The sequence below is a fragment of the Leucopleurus acutus genome, assembly GCF_964270905.1.
Source record: "Leucopleurus acutus genome assembly, chromosome: 9".
NCBI lineage: Eukaryota > Metazoa > Chordata > Mammalia > Artiodactyla > Delphinidae > Leucopleurus > Leucopleurus acutus.
The window spans coordinates 83,700,765-83,720,403 of NC_139144.1; the positions used below are offsets into that span (position 1 = coordinate 83,700,765).

General features: G+C 35.2%; 1 protein-coding gene across 4 annotated transcripts in view; it reads right to left on the reverse strand.

Annotated features, from left to right (window-relative positions):
* Nucleotides 1-14,665: 14,665 nt before the first annotated feature.
* GRM8 (glutamate metabotropic receptor 8) overlaps nucleotides 14,666-19,639 on the reverse strand; it is a gene marked incomplete at both ends in the record, with an annotated part of 749,142 nt that continues 744,168 nt past the window's right edge. For all 4 annotated transcript variants that reach the window (XM_082847030.1, XM_082847028.1, XM_082847031.1 and 1 more), the window contains one exon: nucleotides 14,666-14,715. In XM_082847030.1, the coding sequence (XP_082703156.1) occupies nucleotides 14,666-14,715 (50 nt within the window). The remainder of the gene's footprint in view (nucleotides 14,716-19,639) is intronic.

Genomic DNA, 19,639 nt, shown 5'->3' on the forward strand with positions numbered 1-19,639 from the left:
TTCCTATTCAAGGGCAGTTTCAACAGGATATGATATATTTTGTTTTTAGTTGCTAAAAACTGACCTCCAGGGAGCTCAAAACATTTTGTTATTTGTTTCTTATTAGTTATCAAAATGAAGGTCTTCTGAAGGAGATAGAAAGTCTTACTGCCTCCATTTTACAGATAAAGCAGTCGAGGCCCAAAGGCTGAATGATTGTTTTGTATCCTCACAGAAGCTGGAGCCCTTATGTTTCTGGGGTCAGGGGTCTAAGATCTAGAAATTAAAACAAAAACAAAGTCCTGCCGCATGAAATATTTGTCTTGTCATTTCCTAACGTAAAAGAGAGTAGAACTTTCTTTCTGGCAAACCTGTCATCATGTATACTTGACTCACGGAATAACAAAGCATTTTTCTTTCTCCTCTCATTTTTTGCTTTTTTAAAAAGTAGATTTAGGCCTGAGATATTAAAATATCAACTTTTAAAAAGTTGAACATGTGTTTCCTTTGTGTACAGAATCAGCTGTGTTCAGAAAAACCTCCCCGGACCTGGCACTTTGTGAAAGCATAGATGGGACTTAGAAACTCTGTGCTTCTCCACAGGTTTCATCTTTATTCTCTCCTGTCTTTGTGACAAGTGTGGATGTGTGGAAACACTGACAGTCCAGAGGAGGAAGAAGCGACTGTAGGTTAGGTCCTCCTGTTTATCCCCAGAGCTTCCCAGGCTTGCGTCTCACATAATACCCTCCAACCCAGCTCACCAGTTTGAAGTTACTTCTTTACTTGTCTGAGTTCCTGGCAGGCAGAAACTGTTCCTTTATCTTTGTACCCCACGTACATAGAAGAGGGCCTTGTACATATGAGGTATGTGTGCCTGATCTATTCCATTTGCCTCGCTAGAAACCCTATCTTTAATACTCTGTCCTGTGCCTGGTAGGCTAACCCATATGGAAGCCAGCCAGGCACTGCTTTGGGTTTAGCCAGTAGGAGGCAACCATAGGAGATTTGAGGGCAGGAGTGTTAGGCCAAGGTATCTTCTTCTGTCTCCCTCTTTCCTGGGTTGCCATGGGTAGTTCTATCCATCGTGATAAAAATAAAAGCCACGTGACAATGTCCAAAAACATTTCATGACACTTTGTGCAGAAATGACAGACTTAAAAAATGAAAAGAGAATAGAAGAAAACAAAACCAAAAAAAAGGCAAACCTTTTAAATGCTATCCTTTCTAGAAACCTGAAATTTATACTAGGCTGAGTGTCAGACAACTATTTAAGGTAATTAATATGGTTTGCTGTTAAAATACAGATTAATGAGACTTTCAGATAAGTTCTAACATGTTCATATTTGCATTTCACAATGCTTGTTTTTATTTATCAGTGAATTATACACATGTATACCTGGAAGAGACCTGCTTCAGGCTGATACATGATTAGTCATCCTGAGCAGATAATTTTTTTTATTGCTTTTTAGAAACACCTACAACCACTCATAGTTACCGGTACCAGTCTCTGTGGTCAGGGTATACTTGCTAGAGTCATAGGGGACTTCTCTGCTGTCCATGATGATTTGGTTCCAGGTTACTTAGAGTTGACAAATGTTGAATCCTTGTTTTATCTTACTCAATGCAATGTTAAAAACTGTACGATGATAAATCTCAAAAGGCACCCACAAATCAGAGATTATTAGAGATGAAATGTTTCCCAACTTTGAAACTCTGTAGGGATTTTTTGCTTTTCTTCTAACATCTATCACAGTTGAGACCACAGATGGTGTCTTTATTTCTCTGTGTTCTTTGCAGCCCTTGGCCAGATGGCTGGCACATTGCAGGTACTCAGCCCATAATTGCCGGGGGGTCATCTAGTCGCACCTTATGATTTAAAGCAAGAAACTTCTGCACATCATTTCTTAGAGATGGTCATTTAACTCCCATCCGAAACCTTGTCATATTGCAAGGCAGTTTCAATCTGCCTTGATAATTTGACCAAATTCAGTCCTAAGGACAGCCCATGAATCTGAAGTCAGTTATTTTGCATTTTCTTTTTACGTAAGTCTTCTCTTTTAACTTAACGTACGTAATTCATTATTTTCTTTTCCAAAAATCCTACCGTATAATGATTTCAATTCATGTTCATTTAATTATAGTCTAATTTGTTACTATTTCTCTTCAACTATGACCCCAGATATAAACCTATAAGATTTGGTCTGATTAATATGGGATGTGACAAACTCTCCCTCTTATATTCTGAACACTATGCTTGTTTTAATGCTGAATGAGATTCCGTTGCCTCCAAAAAGTGAGTTATTGCATTTTAGTCACCTAAGTGAAAAGACAACTGTTAGCATTTTTGAGAAGACAGTGGCATGCCAAACAACACACCATTATCCAATTAGTCAATTAGAAAAGAGATCCTTTTCAAGAGGGTTTTTGAGATCTGACTTCTCAACAGAGCTTCTGTTGTTTAGTCTTCATCCTGTGTCACAAAGAGGCAAGGTGCTGGAAAAAAGACATCATGAATACATAAGTTTTTTTTATTTGTGCAAAAATGCATTCCATAGACCATTAAAAACGACAATTTTGATAACACGAGGCAGTAATGTGGACGGATAAGAGATGACATTTTTAGAATTCTTAAAGAGTAATTAGTAATTTCCATAAAGTGGACTCACTGTCTATTACTGTTACAGCCAGTAGTCATATTGAACAAATTTTGCATGCCGTATTTACTACTCCCTAGGAACCCATGGCATGATAAATTATATCTATTTAGTTTTTTACTCCTTGCTTAAGGTACAAGACCAAAACATTGGTGGGAGAATGACCCCTGTTATTCATGTGCATGTTTATATGCAATTCTACTGATTGAATCGGGAGTGGTGAGTAGAGTAAGATTAGAGTGAAGTCTTTTCTAGGTTGCCAGACTGAGAAGTACATGTTATTGGCCCTTGAATTTATTAAATAGAAAAAAAGTAAATTTATTAAAGGTGCGTTAAAGACTTTTCATTTAGATCAAAGAAAAAGCCAAGATAGATTCTTCATATCATATACGAACTATATATGGTCTTGGCCATTTAAAACTCTCTACTGTAATTTCATAGTCAGTTAAAACCTTCATATACTTATAAGTAATTATATTATGGTATGAAGAACCTATAGAATTGAGGCTAAATAATAGTAAAATTTGACAGGAAAAACTACCTGAAATGCACTGTGTATCATGGACCATTTATGGGAGAAAGTTTCTCCAACTCATCCCTCCAATCCAATGGTTCGCAAACATACTGAGCACAAGTACTCATTTAAAAATGCAGATTCTCAAGACCCATACCCTGAAATTCGAATTCGATAGGCCTCTAGCAGGGCTTCATAAACTACATTTTAAACCACATCCCTATGGACCCTGATACAAGTGGTGTTCAGCCCACTCTTGGAGAAACTTTGGATTAAACCTATCCTTAAAGAATTTTCATTTTAGTTGATTTCTGAAATAATTGTGTTCTATTGACCATCAAAGTAAATATCTAGCGTTAGTGGGTATTAATCAGAGAAGGGAGGTGAGGCAGATTTATGGATATTTAAATGACTTATTTTAAACTAATTTTAGACTTACAGATTTATAGATTGTTTTTAAAGGCCAGCTCTTAAATGGTCCTTCTGTGATGCTGAGCATGATGAAATGGTAACATAAATGTGTGGGAGAAACACAAGGACTGAGCTCCCTGTTTGCTTCTTGCTTATCTTGTAAAATGATTTGCCCATGTATATTTATATAAGCTTTACATATTTTAATTTAGAAAATTGTCACCATTTACTGATATACAGTGTACACTCTTTTTTTGTATTTTTATGCTTCAAAATATGATGCCAGTCAGCTTAGTCGGTAGAGGGACCGTACCATATTCACAGTATTTAAATTAAGCCCTAAAACTATACAATTTTAGAACATACTCTGAATATTTACTGCTAAATTTTCCATTAGAAAAACTCTCTCTAGTCTAATAAATAATACATAAATTTTATCCAGCCATTAAAAAGTTCAAGAAAAATCTTTATCAGCATGTAGCTATGTTGGTGACCTGTGCACAACCTCTCAACAAAGTACCTCCATTAAATATTTCAGTTCCATAGTATGGCTGAATTGTGTCATGCTCGAAGTAATTTAAAACATTTATTTAAAATTGTGTCATGCTCGAAGTGATTTTAAACATTTATTTAGCTTAATTCAGCATGAGTCATTTCATCCTGGATTCTAATGCTAACCTCAGAACATATGATGATTGAAAGAAGGAATCATTATTATGTATTAATGGTGAAAATTAAGTTAAAATATATTTTAACACACTTGTGAATTTCTAAAGCTGACAGCAATAAGGAATATACTAAGAAGACATTTTCTCTTTATTATTCATATTAAATATGCCCCTTTTATATTCTGTAGGTAGAATGAGCCCCATAAAGACGGTAATTATATTTGAATACTATGCAGTCAATACACTCAGCAATTAAATATGTTGAAGCAGCCAGAGTCTTCTCTTGTTGGTTATTAGTAAAGAGATAACTCCTCTGTGGGGGACAGCTGTCACTGTTAGTTAAAAATCCCTACTGTGTAAATTGGTATAGATACTTTCTGAAAAGTGAGGGTTTTTCTACAGTAGGCTATTATAGCTTCTTCATAAGCCAATCACATCAACCATCTATGTTCTGGTTCACTGACCTATTCCATAAAGCCATTATGGATGACTGTGTCTGTCCATCAGCCCTGGGGCCCCATTAAAGATCTATTTCAGGTCTCAGATGCCTGCTGATAGACGACACATATTCTCAAACTCCAGTTACAAGGCATGAACAGGTATAACAGTTTTTGAATTTAAAATTTCCATTTTACATAACACAAACTTGGTCTAGTTTTTGCTTCTTAGAAATCATCATAAATGTTGCTGTGTTGGGGGGAGGCGTGGGGGAAGTAGGGGAAAACTGGGTAGGACTCAGACTATTACAGCTTTAAAACACCTGAAAAACCTTTGTCTTAAATTGCACCTTAGATCCAGTATAGTGCTAATAAAGGTGCTTGTCAACTGACTATCCAAACACTTTCTCCCTCGCCTCTGACCTAGAAGATTGGACCTGCCAGTGAAAATGCAGCAAGGTCTCTGCCAATTCCGCCTTTTGCTCTGCCAAGAGTTTCCACTGTAATAGACTCCAAGACTATAGACAACTTCTGCTAATGGCAATGCTAAGGTTGCGGGCCTAGTAAATAGCCATTAGGTAATAACACTGATAAAGACAGAAAGAGGATGGCTGGGCTCAGTTTGGCCTAAGGGGTGTTACCCCAGCATTGTGAATTGTACATTTCTATTCTTGGCTCAATTAGTGATGGGTGATTTGACACTGAACTTGAATAATCTTCAGCTTTGGTCTTTCTGTCTGTAAGACATTATCATAATAATGTCTATATCTTAGGAAGGAGATCATGCACTAATTACTAAAGCAACTACTTGTGCATGAAAGAAACAATCATGGGTTGCCAACCTAAAAATATAATAAGAACACATTTACAAATGATTTGCATGAACTTCTGAATAAAGTTACCCTGTATATAACAATTATAAAACTAGGTTGATTTGTGTGAACTTACCGGTAAGTTGTAAATACACCCCTCAAGTGGTCTTTTCATTTTTTTTTTTAAATTTCTTTCGTAGTATTTGAAAATTTTCAAATGAGATATAACAGATCATAAACCATGAAGAAAAAGGCCTACATTCTGTGTCTGGTCGTATGATGTACATGGATAACAGTAAAAATTGCACATTAGAGGCAACTCAGAATAAAAATTAAAACTCTAAAGCAAATTAAAAAGTTAGCACTAGCTTGAATTTATCCAATATCCCTCATCAGAATACATTCCCCAGAGTTGGGAAGGATGGATAGCTCTCCAAGAACAGATATGACACACTAATATCAAATGCTAAATCAAAGGATTCCAGGAACAAGAATAGACTTGTGCCTAATATTCCAGCTGACCCCTGTAGTATTGTGTCCTCTCAGGTGACACATTCTCTCCAATACATAGCTCTGTACAAGCTCCACACCTAGGTGCTATATGATCTCCAGCAAGTTAGCTAATCAATCTTTGTCTGTTTCATCATCTACAAACAGGGGTAATGATAGTACCAAACCCACAAGGCTACTGCAAGATTTGTTCCACTGCAGCACTTAGAAGGCTGTCTGATATAAGGGCGTCATAATCTTAGTGATTATAATTTTTAATTATAATTATTGTAGTTGCTATTATCATTAGGTGACTTATCATCTCTCCCAGATTGTAAGCTCTTTGCATCTCCACACAAGAAATAATATATGATTTTCACATTGTTCTTACTGAAAGAATAAGTGAATGATTGAATGAATTAAATAATGAATTTTTTAAAAAGCAAGCCCTTGAGAAACGGGGAGCTTGTATACTAGCAGAAAACATAACTAAAGTACTATACTCATGCAGCCCCTTAATATTGATTATGATCTCAGGCAATATTCCCTTTATTTACTTATTCTATATTTCAGGCAGATAGATATGTTTCTTAAGAAGGAAATGGACCTCGGACAAAGAGTTTTGATTGGGATAAAAGATTGGGGGTAAAAAATAATATTCCTGGGGTAGATTCTGAGGAGCACTATTCACTTTAAAATAACTCAGAAGCCAAGGAAACAGAAAGTTAGAGATTAAAGTTGATCCAAAGACCCACAGGCCATTCCTGGGAAAACAACAACACAATATCAACAATGACTACAATAATCAAACAAAATTTAAAATACTGTAAAAGAACTGGGATAGACCTCAGGAGGTAGATAAATGCTATTGAGAGAAGCTGGAAAGAAAAAAAAAGTCAGCTCAGGGTTCAGCCTGGAAGAGGAAGTTTAGAGAAGAGAGAAGAATTTGGTGACATCAGGAGATGATCTGAGACCCTGCTGGAAATACTGCAGGGGGAACAAATGCTCATTTTCAAAGTATTTCCTGTCACCAAATTTATCCCAGGATTTCTAGAGTTATTCCGGTTTGCATCTTTAAAAATGCAAATCAAGGAGCCTGAGTGGGAAGAAACATTGGACATTCATACTTTAGTATGAATTATATTGCCTTCAATTCATTCTTCTCACAGTCACTTCATCTCCATAAATAGCAACCATCCTTTCAGCTACTTAAGTAGAAAACCCTGGAATCACCCTTTTCTCTCAACCACATCTATGCATCAGCAAATTAGTAAAATTTTCTGTTAAAATATAGAGAGAGTTTAACCACTTTTCATCACCTCCACTGCCTTACTCAGCCCACTCCATGGTCCTGTCTACTCTGGATCATCCAAGAGTGTGTAACCAGTGTCTGTATTTCTGCCATTGCCTCCTTGAGGCTAATCTCATCTCATTACAGAAGTCATAAAGATGCAGTTAAAATTAAGACCCATATGTCATTCATTTGCTCAAGACCCTGTGAGGGTCTCGCATCAGTCAGGGTAAAAGTTCCAGTTCTTTCAGTGATCTACAAGGCCCTTCAAGATCTTGTTCTCCACCCCACTCCTCCCCTTTACCTTACCCTGCTCTAGATATGCTCATGCCTCAGGATCTGTCTCCTTCCTGTTCCCTCTGCCTTAGAATTCTCTTCCCAAAGACATTGTATAGATCAATCCCTCCTTTTCTTCAGGCTCTTAATCAAATGTCATCTTCCCTAGTTACCCTACCTAAAATTTCAACCCTGTACTCTACAAATGTTACTTCTTAACCTATTTCCTATCCATTTTCTCTGATTTATTTATTTTTCTCATCACTATTTATCACTATCTTACATACTCTATATTTACACATTTATCTTGTTTATTATTTATCTCTCACACAGAAATATAAATGCCTTGGGGACCAGGGTTGGTTTTTTGTTGCTGTCGTCGTTTTTGTCCACTGTTATATTCTCAGCGCCTACAACATCTGCTACGTAGCTGGTCCTCAGTAAATATTCTAAATAAAGTGAATAATTAAACTATCTTAAATATATGTTTTCTTACTTAAAATCCAACTGTAGTAGCTTCCCTAGGGACCTTTGATATGCCTATTTGATATCTGTATTGGGGATGGGGACAACTTTGACATCGAAAAGTAATTTGGGATTGAGGCATTGGAGCATGGCAAAGTATTAGTGGGTCCAAAAATGGAAAATGGGAAAAGAGGACCTCTGAATACCTAGAATGTATGTAGAGGCTATCAGTCAACCGGATGACATCTTCAGGAGGTACAGAGAAGTTCAAGAACATGATGAGAAAAACAATAAGTACAGAAACCATGTCTCATCTATTTTATAATTTTGCTTCCTACAGGGTGCTTTTTCTTCCTTCTTCCAGATTAGTGAAGATTCTTATTGAGCTCCAATGCTACTAGTATGCCATTCAGAAAATTGAAGTGAGGGGGTACATGGGCATTCATAAATTCTAGGATATTTGTAGAAAAGCAGAGCTCTATTCATCATACCTCTCCCCTTGCCAACTGCAGCCCTTTGACAGGGAAGAACTCATTCTTGATTCTCTTGCCTGGAAGATGCCAGTGGCAGGATCTGAGAAAAAGCCTTGTTGGGGTGGGCAAGGGTTAATAGCCAAGGACAACTAGAAGATGTGCATGGATATGGGATAAATTATCCATGGTTTGTCATCTTCGGGGATGCTCTTGAAAAACTAATTTGCCCTTTTAGTGTAATATACTACAAAAAAAGGGAGACGAAATACCCCCTAGAGATGACAATACCTATGGGACAAAAGGAAGAAGTCAGGCTTTCACAGATTATTTGTGGAACTGCCAGATAAGGAACTGTTAGCAGAAGGCAGCTACACACTTATTCACATCTATCCTCCGTATTGTCTTATTCAATCCAGCCTCTGAATTGCACACACAGTAAAGAATAAAGATAGGACAGAATAATTAAAATACAGTCCCATCCCAGAGCTCTTCTATTATTAACTTGGATTATCTTAGTATGATTTTAAGCGCATTTGTGATGTTTATTATTCAGATACTGCAAATGCAGTGCTTGACATTAGGGGAAAGAAAACAATAAAATATAACTTAGAAAAATTATCCAAAACATGGAAATAGGCAAAAATGGTGATTTTTTTTTTTTTCCAGCACAGTGCTACATTTGAATTTCTATCAACATGGTTATTTTATAGCTCTGTAGATACAGGGGTTAATTTGTCGAACTTTATCCAGTAGTTTCAAATAATGTCTGTCCAGTGGAAGGGATAACCTCTAAGTTTACTGTTTATTACACCTTAAGACACTAAACTAGTTTTATATCTAATCCTCTGATTTATCCCCATATTTATTTATATATTGAATATATTATATACATCATTAGCTCCTCAACTGCTCTTTGTGCTAGTTTTAACATCTTACTGGTTCCCTAATTAATAAATGGATTGAATAAAATCCTTGACTTTTTCATTTTACCTCTTTATGAAAGTTGTATCAATATTTTTAACTCTTTCAGAATGATACTTTAACATTCTGATCATTTTCATTAGCTCTCAAGATCATCCTATGTTCTAGTGAACTTACCTAATGAAACTTAGTTCACTGGTAAATAATCTTATATGCTTACTTCAAAATCTGATACATCACATGGATGATTCGCCTTTCCTGTTTTCTATGACCACATCACCCCTACCTGCTATCCAAGTCATTACATGGCCGATTCTTATTTTTTAATAGGTCCCAATCCATGCTTGGCCTTCATGACTTTGTAACAAGTTATTTGTGAAAGTTAGCTTTGCTAAAACTACTTAATAAGGCATCACACAATTATAAAAATATTTAATAGGTCAAATTTCTTTTCCTCTATCCTTATCACTCTGAAAGTAGCCAAAATATAGTACAAGGCTTTACATTTATAATACACTGAGTTCAACAGAGAGAAAAATATTCTGAATGTCCCAATGAAGGGTTAAATTAAATAAAAAATAATGGCACCCATAAGTCATAATGTCATTAAAAGTTATGCTACAAAAATTTTTTTGTAAGGAAAAAACTGAAATAGAACATAGACAATAGTTATTTTTAAACAATAATTGTTCTTCTTTTTGCTACTATAATATGACACTTTCCAAGAATGACAGCAAGTTTCTGAACATTCATAGGCTTCATTTTTTCTTAAGGAAATCTTTTCTTCTAGCTAAAGCCAAGTGTTTCTTCATTATTCATATCTCCATTAAAGGAGAACCATAATAAAAGAAAAAAGAAGCATTTCTAAACATTATTTTGTATGATTAGAATGTTCTATAATTTGGTATTATTTCTTATTCATCCTTTCATGCAACCTTATTGTTATTTTTAGCAATTTTATTGTAAAAGATAGATGAAACACTGACATTAAATAAATGAAATGAGAGAAATTGGTAAGGTTGCATAATAGAGTTTAAGAATGTCATTTCATCCACTTGCTGAATAAATAAAATATCAGTACACATTGCCAACAAACACATGAAAGGATGCTCAGCATCACTAGTCATTAGAGAAATGCAAATCAAAACTATGATGAGGATCACCTCACACCAGTCAGAATGGCCGTCGTCAAAAAATCTACAAACAGTAAATGCTGGAGAGGGTGTGGAGAAAAGGGAACCCTCTTGCACTGTTGGTGGGAATGTAAATTGATACAGCCACTATGGAGAACAGTATGGAGGTTCCTTAAAAAACTAAAAATAGAACTACCATACAGCCCAGCAATCCCACTACCGGGCATATACCCAGTAGTGGGATTTGAACCATATTATGAACCATATTATGAAACATTATGGTTCTTTTTGAACCATAATTCAAAAAGAGTCATGTACCACAATGTTCATTGCAGCCCTATTTACAATAGCCAGGACATGGTAGCAATCTAAGGGTCCATTGACAGACAAATGGGTAAAGAAGATGTGGCACATATATACAATGAAATATTATTCAGGCATAAAGAAACGAAATTGAGTTATTTGTAGTGAGGTGTATGGACCTAGAGTCTGTCATACAAAGTGAAGTAAGTCAGAAAGAGAAAAGCAAATACCATATGGTAACACATATATATGGAATCTAAAAAAAAAAAAAAAATTGGTTCAGATGAACCTAGGGGCAGGACAGGAATAAAGACGCAGACATAGATAATGGACTTGAGGACACGGGGAGGGGGAAGGGTAAGCTGGGACAAAGTGAGAGAGTAGCATTGACATATATACACTACCAAATGTAAAATAGCTAGTAGGAAGCAGCCGCATAGCACAGGGAGATCAGCTCGGTGCTTTGTGACCACCTAGAGGGGTGGGATAGGGAGGGTGGGAGGGAGACGCAAGAGGGAGGGAATATGGGGATATATGTATATGTATAGCTGATTCAGTTTGTTATAAAGCAGAAACTAACACACCATTGTAAAGCAAGTATACTCCAATAAAAATGTAAAAAAAAAAAAGACAGGCTCAAAAAAATAAAAATAAATAAATAAAATATCAGTGTTGGCTAACATAATGTAGAAAATTGATGATATTCTTTCTTCACTGTCATTGGTAAATAATAGAGAATATAGAGTCAAAGGGGAAGAAAATAAGGTGACACAAACTTCTGTTCTTAGTGAGATTTCCTGTAACATGGTATTTAATTCGAGTTAGAAAAGTAAAATCCTGTTCATCTGAAACGTTAAATTTTCTGTAAAAGTTTCTGATAAACACTAAAAATAAAGCTTAATCATTTAGTTCCTATTCATGTTCCAACGGTCTTCCCTCAAGCTTACATTTATGATTAGTTTTCCTTAAAAATAAAATGAGTTTGTGCCAGATCAACCATCGTGGATTTAGGTGCCTTTAGATATTAGCTAGCATAAGCTAATTTTTTTAAAAAATTGAGGTCAGATTTGGTTGGCCCAAGGTCACACTGATATATCGCTTATTGTCTACTAGTGGCATTTGCTGAACATTACCTTAGGCTACATTTTTAGTATTCCCTCTGGCATGCTGAGATTAGATGTGACATTTCTTGGCCAGAATAAAACACAAGGTCGATTCTAAAGACTATAATACTATATTTTTTCCCTGCAACTTCGCATTTGCTTATCTACAGTACACAGCAGTTAGTTTTAAAGCATGGGACTTACGAACCACTACTGGCACATGCTAAATCCTTCTCCTTACAGGATGCCTCCCCACACTGTCCCAGCATGTATAACTATCTCCTGAACCCTCAGCAAAATCCCTGAGAAAATAACCACAGCGGAGGTCAGAATGCTGCAGCTCCTACTGTAAGAGGTTGAGGGAATTTATCCTCCCACTGCCTGGGGAAGGTGACAGTTTCATCAAGAAAATCTCCCACTGAGATAATGTTATAAAGGATGATTGGCATATGTAAATCTATGAGGACTATTATTCAACTCTATTATGAGTTAAAAAGATTTTGTAGAACACCAAATAATTATCAATTATTTATAAAAGTACTTAGGAAAGAAAACCCATTGGTAAGTTTGTAATAGGAAGAACAATTTTGAAACGTCATGAATTTTGCTTAATATTTTATTTTTCTTCCTAAAGCCTTAGAAGAAAAAGTAATAATAATAATAACCCACCTTTGGCCTGAAAGCCAGCTTTGCTCCCATAATCACCCTGTTGTATCCACTTACCCTGACTAAAGTCAATTAGTAAATGAAAATATGAATATGTACTTGAATTTCTCTCTGAATGAAATGCAAGGCTTGTAAAATTCAAGCATTTTTCTCAAGCAAACATGTATATACTTACAAGTTTAAAAAAAATCTTTAAGATGACTAATAATCTCCAATACAAAGAGAACTGTCAGTTTAAAAATTAAAATACAATTATAATTACTTTTCTTGGTATGGCTATTGGTACTGAGCTACATGGCACAATAAAATATACTAAATGTGCAGTAATGAGTTTCCTTCGTTTTAAACTAGGTCTTATCTAGAAAGGCACACCTAGAGGTGGGTTTATGATCCTGATTACAGGATTGTATTCATCAGTAATTCAGATAATCTGAAAACTTGAAAACAATACTCTCACTCTTGATTTAAATATTATCTACAAACAACAAATAACTATTAGGAGAAACTCAACAAGAGGCCAATAAGTACCTATTTCCTTCTGTATGTAGCTCTCTGTCTGGGTTGGTATCTAGGAAATGCTGCTCTATGCTGAAGGAGCCTAAGCTATGCTACTTCAACTCTGTGTTAAATAAAGTGACTGTCAATATCTGGGTTGAAGCTACAGAGCACAGACAGCTCTTTGTATCTATAAGGGATGCAATGAGCTGTCCAAGCTAACTCAGCAGAGAGAACATTTACTAACAAAATGATTGTAGAGAACCACTGACTTGATGGATGTCTGGGACGGTGTAGAATGGAGGCGCCCAGGACGAAAATGGGAGCAGATTTGAAAGCCTTTAACAGGCTCCTCTTACCCATCCTAGTGTGGTTTATTAGCATGACACAGGCTCCCTGTTTTCTCTCTCTTTAATGATACTGTTCTATGAACCAATGAATGTTTTCATTGGGAAAATAAGAAAGCTCTGACATGTTATCTGGACTGTGGTTTCTTTAGTGATGCCAAGGGAATAAATAGGCTAATTCTGTGCTTTAAGGAATGCATTGGGTAAGGCCCGTTACTTCACTGCTTTCAGTGCATACTAGGCCCAGGTGAGAAAAAGTTAGTATTACACACCTTGGAATATTTCTTTTTGCAAATGTTTAGCTTAGAAAATGGAGAATTTCAGTGACACTTGGATATACTTTTAGATGGTGATTTTCAGATTACATTCTCCCAAGTTTAACTCATCACTTGTTAATTACGATACCTGAAGCAATTGACCTCAAGCTACTGCTTGATTCTTCATAAAAGAAGCAATTACTGTGAAAAGCTACCACATAAATCTTGAAATATTCACAAAAATCTTACACAAATAATATTTTCATAGAGAAATGAAAGACCGTGTTCTTCACATACACGCAAACGTACAAAAAGACATTCCTCGAGGAAATAGTAGTTTCTTGGCACACCAGGGCTTTTACAGCAGCAGTTAAATAACAGCAGCAGTGCCAACTGGAAAGAGTTTTCCCTGGCTTTAAAACTGGAACGAAACAACTCTCAACATTTGCAAAACATTCCTTTATTATTAGAAATAAATTATTTGTATAAAAAATTGCATGCGTCAACCATTGCATTTATTTTTTAGCACAACCCAGGGCTTCAATCTGGTCAGCCATTACAAGAAACAGACTCATTGTCTTATACAAGTTGAACAATGTGGGACAGGAACGGGAGTTCTCACAATCACAGAAAAATACTTACAAGAATAACATCAGACATGGTTTATTTCAACAGCATTTTTTTTTCCACAGGCTAACATTAGTTTTCCTTTTGTGATTTTTTTTTTTTAACTGCTCATGAGTAAGCAATACTTTAGCTTGACACTCATTGGTTGTATTATATAAAATGGGTTTCTTCACTGCCTGTTATTGATACTTTTGGCTTGTGGCTACTTCTTGTTCCTTACAAGATTGACTATTGATTTGATTGACTGTAGTCTACAGAGATCTCCAGGAGTGAGTGTTGGTGGTGTCACGTTCATTGTTTAAGATCGCATACCACATTTCTTCATATTGTATCATTTCCCTGTTTCAGATTGAATGATTGCTGTAGCTGACATATGTCGTCTTGGTAGAGGAAGCTGTTAAGACAAATTAAGACAAATTATAGTACAGAATAATAAATTAGTTTGTTAAAATGATTTTAAAATTCAAATATTGCAATGACTTTTTATGATATGTGGTCTTTACAACCTGTTACTTATTATTTTAAACAGTGTAGTAGGATTTCAACAATTGTAGAAATAAAAATGCAGCAGAATTTTTAATCTATAAAACCACTAGTCTCATTTATAGTGTAGACATTGGCAGAAAACTAAAAATGTGAATGCCCTGGTCTTTAATATATTTAGGTGAAATTCAATTTAAATGTGCATTTTGACTAACAGATTTACAATATAAAAAATGAAAGAACAGATGAAATTCTCTATCCTGCAAAATGAAAAAAGAATTTTTTCTTACAACCCACGTTAAAGACCTCAATTCTTTGAGTCTGATTTGATGACCAAGAAAGGGTTAGTCATTATAATTAGTCATGCTTTGAGAATGAATATATCTTCCATTTAAAAATAGTACTTTTAGACTCTAGAAGTGAACACAGTACAATATCAATGTGTATTGCCAACACATATTTATGGTCTGGTTTCATCCAAAGGATACAAATGGAGATGTTTAAAAAATAAATAAAGACTCAAAGAAGGAACTTATCATGAACTAAACCCATTATTGTAAGATTATTAGAAAAGCATGAACAAGAAAATATTCTAAGGCTATTCTAAGTCTAAATATTCTAATTCTAAATATTTCTAAGTCTAAACTTAGAAAATATTCTAAGTTTAAGTATATTCATACTTAAATTTCCAGAAATACAAATCTAAATCCAAATAATTACTTTGCATTTTTGAAAGATGTGATGGAATAAATCTGTTTTAAAATTTTTTTCAGTGGAACTCTGGAATGAAAAATCATAAGAAGAAAGAAGAAAAAGTGCAAAACGTATGTATTTCACTATATAAATCCAATTCATGGTGAAACAGATTTTTAGAGAATAATTTACTTTTGAACATTGAATAAGGAAATTGTAAAGTTTCTTCTCCGAAATAATTGGCAGTTAGACTCATTCCATTGTAGTGTACATGAATACTTGTAATTGACCAGACAAGTTCTTACCAGAGACCAGGATCAGACAAAGTCCACAGTCACTAAAATTAATACAGGGAGCCCAGGAAGTGCTAGCTGTAGAGGGTTTTGCTGTTTTTTATTTCATTGAATATTATGAGATTCATGCCAAAAACAGGTGGGTCATATCTGCTTATCTTTCTATGTTGCTCACATTAGGTTATTATTGAGGGACAGTGGAAGGAAGTAGATCTTAGACTTTTTTTTTTTAATAGATCTTTATTGGAGTACAATTGCTTCACACTACTGTGTTAGTTTCTGTTATACACCAATAGACTTGGTTTTAAATTGCATTCTCTTCTCTACAAAATGAGTGAAAAAAAGTCACTGAACCAGGTTATGGGGCCTCAGCTTCATCACTGGTCCACAATCCACAACATTGTGTTTTTGTGAGGACGGAGGCACAGTAGATTTGTGGGGAATGGCTGTTGTCTTAGAGAGTCCATATGGAATGCTACTTTTCTATTTATGCTTCTAAAAGGTAGGGTGTCTGTTACCTTTGGTTTGGTGTGAAGTGAAACACAGTGATTTTTATGGTCTTTATTTTTTAATTTTTTATTTCTAATTTATATAATGCTCTCATATGCCTCTAAATATATTCTAAGAAAATGAAATCTGTGCTTCAACTATGCTTTTGAAAGACTTTCATATGATCTTTGTAGACAAGATGGAGAAAAATTATGAGTTAGAAAAACGACCCTTTAAAAGATTGCTCAACTTCCTGCCCTATTCAGTATATTTAACAGTAACTAAAAATGTGAGAAATATCTACCAAATTTGCAGATAGCTAGAAAGAAAAATTATGGTTGTAACAGAGGAACAAGAGCCTAAAGACCTTAACAAAGATGATATTCAGATGTTAATCTTCAAGGATCATTCCAACTTCAAGACTCTAAAGCTCTTTAGAAATTATTTCATTGTTTGAACTCTTACAAGTAACCTCCAGGGAAAAAGATGTAGAATTCTATTGAGAACTAAGACTATAATTTACAAAAAGAAAGTAATCTTAATTTTTCTGATTAGAAAAAGGATGTAAGGCTTTGGAAACATAATTTAGTCAACACTGAAACGATGTGAATGGCAGATATCTTGCAAGAATCTTCCCTTTTCTTTTTTTCTTCCAAGAAGAAAGAAAGATGGATGCTAAAATAATAGAATTTTTGAATTTTAAGTCTCATCTTTTCTATTAATCACAGACCAATCTAGATTTTGTGGGTTAGGTTCCAGACCATTGCAATACAGTGAATATCACAATAAAGCAAGTCACATGAAATTTTTTTGTTTCTCAGTGCATATAAAAGTTATGTCAACACTATCCAGTAGTCTAAGTGTGTGATAGCATTATGTCTAAAAACACAATGTACATACGTAAATTAGACAAAAATACTTTATTGCTAAAAAATGCTAACCATCATCTGACAATTCAGGGTTGCCAGAAATGCTCACTTTTGAAAAAAATGCAGTATCTGGGAAATGCAGTAGAGTGAAGCACAGTAGAACGAGGTATGTCTGCATATTTTCATGGCAGCAGTGATACTTTTACCTTTATCCCAGAAGTGTTACAGAACAAAAGGGATCAGAGATGTACATATAAGCTAATGTAATACTTCTGCTGATGAATATGCTTATGTGAAAATCAGGCTTGAATACAGCAACAATGAATTTCCTGTGCACACCACACTGTGTTCATAAGCTAGAGAAAGGAGATCTACCTCCAGAAGCAGCTGTTTTCATGAATTATGCATGAAAAGAGCTTAAGGAATACCGTGTTACAGCATTCGTTAATTGGGTACCGTTGATAAAATTCATATATACTAACTTTGTTTCTAACTCTCTTTCCACACTTGTATGAAACAACACTTGACCTTTTTATGTGTGAAATGTAGTATTCTGCAAATTCAGTCATTAACATGGAGTCATTTAGTCTCCCTTCTAGCTTCACATTGCTTTTATTTATTCTGTGTACCATTAGAAGCTTTCCTTAAATATGTGATCAGAATTTCTGGCATTAACAAGTTATCTTTAAGATGAAATTTCTAAGAATGATGGACTTGTAGAACTCCATAGCTATGAAAGAAAAACATTGCATGCATATCATAAATACAGTTAATTGGTCAGAAAAAAAATCCTGAATGTAGCATAGTAGCCATAATTATCAAAATCCTCCACATATTAAAAAAAGGGAGGGACTTCCCTGGCGGTCCAGTGGTTAAGACTTCGCCTTCCAATGCAGGGAGTGTGGGTTGGATCTCTGGTCGGGGAGCTAAGATCCCACATGCCTCGCGGCCAAAAAACCAAAACATAAAACAGAAGCAATATTGTAACAAATTCGATAAAGACTTTAAAAAAAATGGTCCACATCAAAAAAAAAATCTTTAAAAAAGGGGATGCTAAAAAAACAGGTTTTGAATTTTGTCTTCTTTTTTGTTACTCACAAACCAATCTATATTTTCTTGGGAGCAATGATACATTTACCTTTATATAGTGGTTTATAGTTTACAAAACACTGTCCTGTACGTCATTGTCAAGTCATTGTGGTAATGGTGATTTATCAAAAGTCTGGTAACAGAAAGTATGAGGATGCGGCAACATGGACACTGTTCCAGTGGATTAACTAGTCCTGGTTTGATTGAGAATAGGCTCTACCGGTTTTGAAAGGAGGTATTTTAAATCTGAGGAGGCAAGGTACTAGTTACAGAGAGTTGAATGGCAAAAGCTTTCCAATATTCAATTATACTTCTAAAGACATAAGACACACTTTTAGAAGAAAAATATTGCATTTAAGCTCTTCAAGTTTTTGGTAGTTTTAGAGAGTTTGTGATTTTGGAAGACTTTTCCATTCAAACCACTGGTGCATTTGGTAAAGGGAACAAGCACACAAGGGGTGCATTGTAGCTAGTCCTTAAGTGAACAAAGGTTAACAACTGTTACGAGGAGTGGGATTGCAGAAGGATGTGTGAGGATTTCCTACTCTGTCTCTCCTGAATGTGTAAACTGTAATCACTTTATCTGAGCCTAATTTATTCAACCCAAACCACTCCTGTAAAAGATGAATAGTACAGTAAAATCCCCGAAGTACAATTTAACCTTCTTTGAGGTCATAACTGACTTTATCTTGATTCACCTTCTTAACTTTCTTTTACCTTCCAAAGGTGAGCATTCAACTCCTCCAAAATATTACAGGCATAGCCATCATACAGCCTTCACATTTGTAATCTTTCATTCTTATTTTCAGAGAAAAGAGGGAAACGTACACATGCTATGAAATTCCCATTTCAACAGCAACAGAAAATAATAAAAGGAAGACAAAATGTATGAGACTTACTTCTATAGCATGGGATTAGTCTTTGTCAATACAGCACATTTTCCCTTCAGGGAACTAACTTATTTTTTAAAGCGGTGGAAAAAGTTTATTAATTTTTTTCCTTACCACATTTCAGAGGTGAGTCCAGGATAACTGGTATTTATTTCAGTGTACATTTGGTTGTTTCCATGTGCAACCATATTATATAAGGTTTTCTGGATTGCTGCTAAAAACCAAGTACAACTATAGACTCTGGTGAGTCATACTGAGAAGTACCAGTGTTCAAAGTGTATCACTGGCCAAAAGTAGTTCATTGGCATCCTACATTAGGTTTTAACTTCCTGCACTGATGATTTCAAGGCAGAAGAAACAAATAAAATTCTGCCCTGAAATCACAAGCATTCTACACTGATGCCTTTGAGAGTAGTTACAGCACAACCTTTGCTAGGAGCCCAGATAGCCCCACCATTAGTCAATTGCTTATCTATAATCAGAGATGATTGTAACCATTTGATACCAAAACC